Below are 10,442 nucleotides of genomic sequence, written 5' to 3' on the forward strand. Positions count from 1 at the left end.
CCCCCCGTAACTTCTACAAGTTCCTATCAACAAGATACATGTATCTCGTGGATAGCTATCTTTGAGTTAACTTCAAGTTTAATAGCTATCAACGAGTGCGTCTACACGGTGCTTAATTACGAGCTTATCCTTGAAGATAGCTATCCTCGAGGTTAAGGATTACCGTCTGAACGTAACTATAATTTTGTAACTCGATTGTTTTGTCCATGGTACTATGCCTATCATTCTCATAGTCGGTATCCAGTCCAACTCAGGAAGCGTGGTCGTGAGAGGAAGACATCGTGCGCTCTCAGCTCTTGACTACGTCAACGAGCGATACTACACCAACTATACACTTTCCGTACTCGACTCCATGGGAAATACTTTGACTATCGGATACGAGCTGATTGTGGATGTCCAAAATGTGAGACCAATTCCAGCGGCGGATCCAGGGAGGAGCGCACCGGGCGCACCCCCTCCCTTTACTTTTGGTTAAAACAAAAGAAATAAAAAGAAAAAATGGGGGAGCGCATGCGCCCCCTTTCATTTTGTAAAGGCGCCTCCTCTTTACGGAATTCCTGGATCCGCCCCTGCAATTCTGTATCCCGTAGTCTTAAAGGGGAAATCCATTCCAAATACAAGTTAGTCTGATAAAAAAAGAGTAAAATTATTACGAGTTCAACAGTATAACATCGCAGGGTCATGCACTGCTTGTTGCTCCACTGCTTGTTGATCCACTAAAATTACTGTTTTCTCTCTGACAACGTGGCTAAAATGACATCTGAGAAATAATTTTCAGCCTGACGTCGACGATGTCGAGCTCAAGAAACATTGGATAAGCTCTGTTACCACCAACTCCGTTCGAATAACTGAATTTTGTGACAACTTTGAAGTGGTGACGATGCCTGTGACACGACAAGGCAAGGAAACACGACATCGGACCACAACTGGCACATGACTGGCCCCGGCAACTCTGCGGTAGATTCCACTCCCACCGGTCCTGAAGGGAGTTCAGCTGGTCATCCAACCGACACCACGGACTATCAGTCAGCAGACAAGGGAGACAATGACCTTGATTAACTCCTATCTGAAAAAATACGACGTGCTCTCCTTTCTCAACCTGTCATGGCGGCCCTCATTCACGCCGTGAAAGAAGCCATCTTGCAGGATGTCACTCAACAGGTATACGAGTCCCTCCGCTTGGACATGGAACGACAAGAGAAAGAAGTTCAGGCTCTTTCCAACCAGCTAGAACAACTTCATCGCAGACTTGATGAAGACAACGAGGAAATCGACGACCAGGAGCAATATAGTCGTCGAAACTGCTTAGTCATCCATGGTCTCCCCGAGAACGAGAACGAGAGCACAGATACCGTCATCTCGCAGTTCGCCAAGACGGAATTGGGCATCGACCTCCACGCCAAGGACATCGACCGCAGCCATAGACAACAAGCCGACAACACGCGAACAAGTCGACCTCCGAAACCGAGAGCCGTCATTGTCTGCTTCGCCACGTACAACGCGAGGCAACTCGTCTACAAGTCCAAAGCGAAGCTGAAAGGGAAGGGAATCTACATCAATGAATCTCTGACTTCCTACAGGCAACGACTCTTGATGCAAGCAAAACGTCAAAAGAACGTGCAAAGAACGTAGACCCAAGACGGACGAATAACAGTTCTAACCACAGACAACAGGAAAATACCAATAAACACTGTAAACGACCTCGAAAAACTAGGAAACGTGTAAGTCTGAGACCTCTTTTCCCCTCTCTACCTTCTTCTACTTCTCTCACTCTCTCTATATTTGCAACTGTACATACACATTTTGTACTTACATTCTCGTCTAATTGGTTTCAATTTCATAAATGCCTCCCGTGTATCGTTTGTAATACCTCCGTGCGAAACAACCAAAACGCTCTCCTCTGTGTCTCGTGTAAGTCATGGTGCCATTTGAAATGTACACCCTCAAGCATCGCCATTTTTAATGAAACATGTGATTTGATATGTGACAAATGTTTGTTTTTTCCACTGCTGAGCGAAATCCTGGTATTGTCAAATTGAATCCGTTATACCCTTGCATATAATTGTTCCAAACAGAACTGTTTACGTTATAATTCATTCTGTTATACATGTAATTCTGAATTGTTTCCATTTAATCACTACGATAGTAATGATCAATTTCTGTGGTCATTATTCTCATATTGTTGATGAAGAAAGATTCTGCTCCCTCTCTGTGAATCCAATGAGCATGAACAAGTTTAATCCGATTACCAATGATTTTAATGCTGCATTGAGTGCCTACGACAGTGTTAATGACTCCAATTTTTGTAATTATTTGTTCTGTGAAGATTTCCTTCATAAAACTAAGGCAACTTCTGATGATTTTGCATTATTACACGTAAATGCAAGAAGCCTTGTCCGAAACCATGAAGAATTGGAACTACTCTTATTTGCTGTAGACTACAAATTTACTGTCATTGGTATTTCAGAAACCTGGTTTCGTAATGATACATCAATTGAGTCTTTCTCTCTCAATGGCTATACACTCGTTCATGTTGACAGACCAAACAGGCAAGGTGGCGGCGTCGCCCTCTATGTAAGAAACGGTGTGGAATTCACACTCTGTTCTAGAATGCCAGCCAGCAGTAATGTTTGTGATTCAGTGTTTATTGAAATACCCCAAACAAATAAATCCATTATAGTAGGTTTGTTGCTATAGAGTACCCAATACTGACATCTTTATTTTCACGCAGATTCTCTCCGACTACCTAAGAGATACCAATATTGGCAATAAAGATTTTTATTTGATGAGCGACTTCAACATTAAGTTACTCTATTATGAAAGAGATAACAAAATAAATAGTTTTCTCGAATCACTCTTTCAGTTTGGGTTGTTTCCCTCTATTACAAAACCTACAAGAATTACGCCCCATACAGCTACTTTGATTGATAATATATTTTGTAATTGTATTGATATAAATTACAAGAGTGGTCTTATTTATTCTGATATTTCAGATCATTTTCCTATATTTCATGTCTGTAACCGAAACCCCAAATGTCCAACAAGAAATGGACAAAGACAAGATTAATAACCGTGAATAAGATAGATCATTTTATCCAGCAGCTCCAGTCGGTTGATTTGTCCGATATCTATGACACTGACAATGTTAACAAGTCGTATACTAGTAATATGTTTATTCAAAAATTCTGTCATTTATATGAAATGTGTTTTCCGTTTAATAGTTCGAGTTGCCATAAAGAATATGTCAAAGCCTTGGATAACTCGGGAATTTTGAAATCAATAAAACGGAAGCAGAGATTGTATAGAACTTATATCAGAAACCCAACTGATAAAACACGTAAGGCTTATGTCATGTATAAAAACAGTTTGACGAATATTATTAGAATATAAAAAAAGAGTATTTTCACAATAAGTTTATCTCTGTAAAAGGTGACATGAATAAGACGTGGAGACACAAAAACAATCTGCTTGGCAAAAAGAGTAATAATCTTCCTACAACTATGTATCATCATCAAGATAAACTGAACACCAAAAAGTCTATTTCCGAAGCGTTTAACAAATACTTTTTGAATACTGGAAAACGTATCCGTCAGCATATCCCAATAACACGTAAGAATTTTGATAAATTTCTCCCAAAACAATCCTTCTCTTCTCTATTTTTGAAACCCACAACAGTCTCCGAAATAATAGATATTGCTTGCTATATGAAATTATCAGGATCGTCTGGACCCGACGAAATCAGCAGTCAAGTTATTAAGAAGTGTATCCATTATATTGCTGATCCTCTTTGTTTTATTTTTAATCAATCCATGACTCAAGGTACGATTCCAGATAGTTTGAAAATAGCCAAAGAAGTTCCCATTTTCAAGAAAGGAGACAAAAACAGTATAGAAAGCTACAGACCTATTGTAATCTTACCTATTTTTTCCAAGCTCCTTGAAAAAATACTCCACGCCAGACTACACGGTCACCTTGTTCGCAATGACGTGTTGATACCACAACAATTCGGCTTTAGGAAAAACTACTCAACCGAACTCGGTGTACTGAACTTGGTGAACTCAGTATCTCGCGAAATAGATGCTGGTGACTATTGTGTTGGGATCTTTATGGATCTTTCAAAAGCGTTCGACACCCTCGACCACCACATACTGTTACGTAAACTGGAATGTTATGGTGTACGTGGTATTGCTCTTGATTGGTTCACAAATTACTTGACGAATAGAAAACAGTACGTTGCGGTGGACGGTGTTAAATCCAGGTTTGGTGCCCCACAGGGATCAGTTCTGGGACCCCTTTTGCTTCTTGTTTATATTAATGACATTGTATCTTCTTCTAACATAGTCAAGTTTTTATTATTTGCCGATGACACAACAATTCTCGTATCCCACAAAAATCTGAATGATCTTATAACAATAGTTAACGCAGAACTGGTTAATTTATATGAGTGGTTTAATTGTAACAAATTATTTTTGAATCTTGATAAGACCAAACATGTTTTGTTTAGAACAAGAAACAGAAAATACCATGTAACCACCCAAATGTGTGTATAGGAGGTCACGTTGTGTCAATGGTGGATAATATAAACTTTCTTGGTGTTGTATTAAACGAATATCTTTCCTGGAGGCCTCACATCAGTGCCATTTCACTCAAGATATCAAAAAGCCTTGGTGTTCTTAGAAGATTGAAGCACACTTTACCCCAAACTGTACTTAAAATATTGTATAATAATATCATAATGCCACATTTGAATTATTGTTATATTATCTGGGGTCATACATACAAAAGTCAACTTCGAAAAGTAGAAATACTCCAAAAAAAAAAAAAAAGACTTCAGAGTTATAACTAATTCTTGTATTTATGCCCACAAGAGCAACCTGTTTTCTCAGCTTCGTGTATTACCTATTACTAATTCGATATCATTTAATTCTTTAGTCTTTATGTATAAACTTCACGCTGGATTATTACCAAATGTGTTTAATGATTTATTCGTATTAAATAGTTCTGTTCATTTGTATGATACCCGCCAGAGAAACTGACTACGACAACCAAAGGTACGCACAACATTAGCCCTGAACTCATTCCAAGTAAAACTCCCCAAACTATGGAATGCTCTTCCAGAAGATATAAAGCATAGTTCTACTTTATCACGATTTAAGAGATTGTCCTTTAATTTGCCCCTTCCGATGGGAAATTGAAAAATAAAATCTATTGTCATCCTAGTCACAATTGTACTCACATAAATGAAAATCATTGCTTGCGAGCACTACGTCTATAGTCCATCTATCGCTTATATACTCCCACTTTTCCAATCATACTCATCTTGTTTTCTACTCTTCTCTTATCTCTCCTGGATCTTCGCTGCTGTTTTCCATGGTATCTGTGCATATATATGTATTTATATATGCATGCTGTTTTTTCCCTTTCCCATTCCCACCAAACCAAATGTACAACCTTAAAATGTATATTAATTCTTTTGCTTGTTTGTTTTACATGTAAATATTTCAGCATTATTGGGGCCCCTATGTAAGCACTGCTTCTCCTGGGGTTCCCACCATCAAGTTTAATTGTTTTCTGCTTTGTTTTTGTTTAATTTTTATATAGTTATGTATCTTTGTGTATCTTTTTTTATTGTATACTCCTAAATTGATGGTGAATAAAACTGAACTGAACTGAATTTTGATCGACATTGGGTGAAAAATAAGAAAGTTATGAAATGTTGAAGTTTTGCTAACTTTTCAGGAAACAGTTCTTGAACGGTCAATATGAATATGCAAATGGCAAAGTGAGCATGCCATACCCTCACAACTTGCCATATAGTTTGTACATAAGAATTTGGAATTTCCAGTTTTGTTTTGTTTTGTTTTGTTTTTTCATTCAAACGCAATTATGCCCGAGGCTCAAGTCCCGATATATCTAACTGATTGCTATTCTGAAGTTATTCAACCAGGAATAACATCATGTTTTAGACTTCAATGACAGAAACATTGCATTTTTGTCATTTTTTTTGTACATAATCAATATAAAATTGTGAGGTTATGACATGGTCAGCTCACTCATTTGCATATTCATATCCACTGTACAAGAAATGTCTTGAAGAAATAAGCACTTCAAAATTTCACAACTCCCTTATTTTCATCCGATTTCTGTCAATTTTTTATCATTGGATTTGTAAGATTTTTCTGTTTTTTATCAGACTAACTTATTTTGGGACTGGATTTCCCCTAATTTAAGATTCTCTGAAGCGAGGAAACGTGTGTTCTTCATGTTTGTGCTAGAGTGTGTGTGTCATTCATTTTGCAATCAGTTCGACTGGTTTAAGATACCACCTGTCACTCTTTTCATATCTTTATTTGATGTCACTGATGATAATGCGATACTTTAACTTCGAGAGTTTACGTGATAAAATCATACATTGCTTGATTGTAGAAAAGCAGATTCCTGTGCTCTCTCTCTCTCTTTCTCTCTCTATCTATCTATCTCTCTCTCTCATTGAAAAATCTTTCGTTGGATATAGTTTGCACGATGTGATACGCAAGCAAATCATCACCAGTCGGATGTACCATAGATCTTCACTATAAAAAAAGCGTGATTGTACCATCGAATTCAGTAATGCGCATGACATACCGACCAAGGAGGTACTAGGCTCGCCTACTACCTCCTTGTAATGACTTAGGAGGTATATCGAAAAGGATACATGCGCCAAAATTGTGCATTAATATCAGCTATGGATTCGATTAGAATGGAGAGTTAAAAATAGGGGGGAACTGTAACAAACCATAATGCCCACAGGCCGATGTCCAAGTAAAGCAAAGTGCTTATCGATAAAAGTCTCTTCCACCTGCATACTTTAAGATATGCCATGAAATATATGCTCGTATATTCACGTCATTATGTATTTCTTACAAATACTCTTGAATATAATTATTTTCATGTAGAATTTCGAACATGTGGAGAAATAAAAGAAACTGAAACTGAATGACAACATTCTTCTCTTTTTCCCCTTCCACATCAGGGTGCGAATTATGTGATCCAGAGCGGAGAATGCAGAAAGTACCGTCTGCCGGAACAACTTCAAAGCAGCTTCACCCCATGCCTCAATGGTAGGACATCTCCCCACCTCTCCTCCACCCCCTCCCCTTTTCTCTCTTACATTTATATATATCATTAGAAAGAATTATTTCGATTGCACCTTGTGGAAGAACGCTTCGAATCTGCAGAAAGTGCAATCAGGCTATGATGAAATGTAAAATCCAAGCAGAACACTGAGTATACAGGGAAGAACTAGATAGGCATTATGTGTGTGTCTGTATGTGTGTTTTCCTAGACTGCTTTGGTATATCACCTCTTGAAGTCTGTGTCAAGTAGTGGAAGGGTTATACATGCTGATCATTCATGCATGCCGTTCATTTCGGCCAATTAGTGTTTGTACCGTTACATTCTTATGTTAGGACCTACCATGAGCATTGTTGAGTTTTTATTTCAAATGTATTTTAAAACAAGTACTATTTATAGTATGAGTTGTATAATCAGCATCAATATCAAAGATAAAAAGAATGATCCAATGGTAGGCCTATATAGATCAATTTAGCATAAACACGCTTTGCTGGTATATTTGTGCTGTCGTTTGTTTTCTGTTCCAGTCATCCGCGTCCTACATCGTTGCTGTATAGTGGAACACTCTTTTTCATCATCATAAATGATAATTTACTTTTTTTTTTTGTACAATGGCAAAGTGTGCATTGTTTTTTTTGTCGCTGTAATATCACTCGTACATGTATTTTTGTATTTCATTCGATGAATACTTTGTCCTTTCAACTTGTTTAAAGTTGAATTGAGGAAGGTATTACTTTCTATTATGTATTTCCTTCTGTTGATGGAAACACAAACAACAATTGAATTGAATTGAATCTATACGTGCTCAACATAACATCTCTTCTCAGAGATTCCTTCCCGGCCATGGGAGATCTTTAAACAGGCTAAACTGGTTTTCAGGCTTCCAAAGAAGATGCCCGATAAATGTGATGATACAGACATCTCCAGCATCATGACTTGACTGAGTTAGATGAATATTTAGACTCCCTTTTTTCATATAAAAGAAACATGAATGTATATCATTCTGTAAAAAGTGAAGAAAAAAGTAGCCTAACTGTAACAAAACTTATGTAATTTTTAAACAGTTTTCCTCGACAAAAATTTCGTTTCCAGAATGTGATCTAATTTCAACAGTGTTTTGATACAATTTTTTACATCTGAACAAATGCCAGAAGGGACTTCTATAAACCATTAATGAATGTCATTGCCCTATTTATTATCGGTGCAATTATGTCTTGCCGAAGGTATACTCATCACTTCAACTTTTCCAACATTAAAGAGAAATCAGCGAATTCGATTCCCCGTGATTTACATCGCAAAAATCCCTTTTGAACAACATACCGGCTTCGTTAGCTTTTTTGAATGGAGATATTCTTGCGAGACACCTTCAATCCAGCTTGAGAAAAGTATCTAAAATTATTAATCTAGGGATTATCCTCTTAATTCTTAATGAGTTTTGTAAGAATACCTGTATTAATCGTTTTATTTCTATCAATAGATATAGCCAAGGAGGTACTAGGCGAGCTCACCCAGTACCTCCTTGGTATATCACCCATACTATTTACAACACAATGATGCCAATCGAACAAACAAGTATCCATATCCAATTCGTGTTGTACTTTGAAGGTGTGATGATCCCTGAAAGCACGTCCTATAATCTGGGTGGATTCAAAGGTTCTCCGAATGCGATCAAAGAGGAGACTTTTAAAATGAACCTTGATGTGACAGACGGAGAAAACGAAGGGATGACTGGCCAGCTATGGCTGACGTATGCCAAAAACCCCGACGATCCTGAGACTTACCTCTTACTCAAAGAAGAGATGTTGGGATCTCTCCAACTTTCTGAATCATCAGAGCTCAGTGAGTCTTTTTTTGCTTGCATGTATCTCATCACTTCGAACTCTTTGTTTTTTGTAGATAAGCACATGATATTTTCATCGGTATCATTGTCAATATTCTTCTCAATCTCAGTAAAGTACCACACGTTGCAATTACATTACAGGATTTGTTATAAACTTGGACTACAGGTATTGTTGTCCATCTCCCATAACAATCTGCATGCTGAAAAAAAATCCCCGCGACATGCACGGCGGAACGCGTGTAGTGCGTAGTGATGATGGTGGTGATGATAATAAGAATGATAATGATAATGATGAAATGAGAATGATTGTTATTATTATTATTATGATGATGATAAAAGTAGCATAATGATGATGGTAATAATAATTTTGTATCAAGTAGTAAAGATAACCCAAGATACTTTACAATCGTTTTAATGATTTTGACTCTCAATCATACGTGATCTCATTGTCCATAGTTTATGTTTTTATCATACAGTTTCATTCAGTTCTGAATACGTGGACTATGAGTTAGGAGTTGATGAGAAAAGATTCAATATTCCCCAGGACTGCCCTGAAGAGTTCGATGAGGTAAGTTGTTTATTCATTTATGCAATTACATTTTTATCGAGAAATACTAAATGGTGTCAGATTTAGTGTATCACCTGAAAGGTACATTGTTATTCATATGATAGAGAGAAATCCAAATTGCATGATTCATGGGAACTTCAGCTTGCTACAAACATGTGCGCACACACACGCACACACACACACACACACACACGATAAAATAAGGGTTTTCTGAGACTTGCAATAGACAGCGTTTTGGTGTGAGTCAATATGAAATGGCAGTATAGTGAGGAAAACGTCATATTGTCCTAATGCCACACGATTTTATATTTTATTTCCAACCAACACCGTAAACAACGTTGCGCTGCGTGTGTAAAGAACGATGAAATGGTTGTGCTACATCCGTGCCAGTTCAATGCTTTCGGAGCTACAGAGTGCGTAGCTGTCGTGTATTAGTCAAGATTATAACATGATGAAGCAGATCTTAATCACATGACCAGTTGAGAGGTTACTCGTGACAGACATTTGTTTTGCTTGAAACGTAATTTTACCTGTGACAGGCCATTAGCACTTTCATGACTGTGTATGTTGCCGTGCATGGTAGGCCTGCACTTAAATGAGCATTGTTTCATTTACTCGCGAAAATGGCTGGCGAGCAGCAAAATTTTATCAAACAACAAGGATCTGCTTTATCATTTTAGAAAGCAAATAATACCAGTCGTTTTGTGGGGACATTTGTATGATTGCCCACAGTCGGAACCTTTGAAACAGTCCAAACGCCTTCTGCTATCGACTTCGGCTATTGCCTCGGTCGTGTTAGCTTGTTCCAGAGGTAACTTTTGTGGGTAATGCTTGCTAATGCCCTTACTGATGTGTATCATTTGTTCTCTTGGCAAATTGAAGCGATCTCCGTGGAGAACGTCCAGCAAGCAACGAATACTG

General features: G+C 37.8%; 1 protein-coding gene across 1 annotated transcript in view; it reads left to right on the forward strand.

Moving 5' to 3' along the window:
* LOC140230407 (uncharacterized) overlaps positions 1 to 7,068 on the forward strand; it is a 49,351-nt gene extending 42,283 nt beyond the window's left edge. The window contains exon 11 of the mRNA XM_072310556.1: positions 7,013 to 7,068. Within this exon, the coding sequence (XP_072166657.1) occupies positions 7,013 to 7,028 (16 nt within the window). The 3' untranslated portion in view covers positions 7,029 to 7,068. The remainder of the gene's footprint in view (positions 1 to 7,012) is intronic.
* The last annotated feature ends 3,374 nt before the right edge of the window (positions 7,069 to 10,442 follow it).

Source organism: Diadema setosum, chromosome 7 (assembly GCF_964275005.1).
Source record: "Diadema setosum chromosome 7, eeDiaSeto1, whole genome shotgun sequence".
NCBI classification, from domain to species: domain Eukaryota; kingdom Metazoa; phylum Echinodermata; class Echinoidea; order Diadematoida; family Diadematidae; genus Diadema; species Diadema setosum.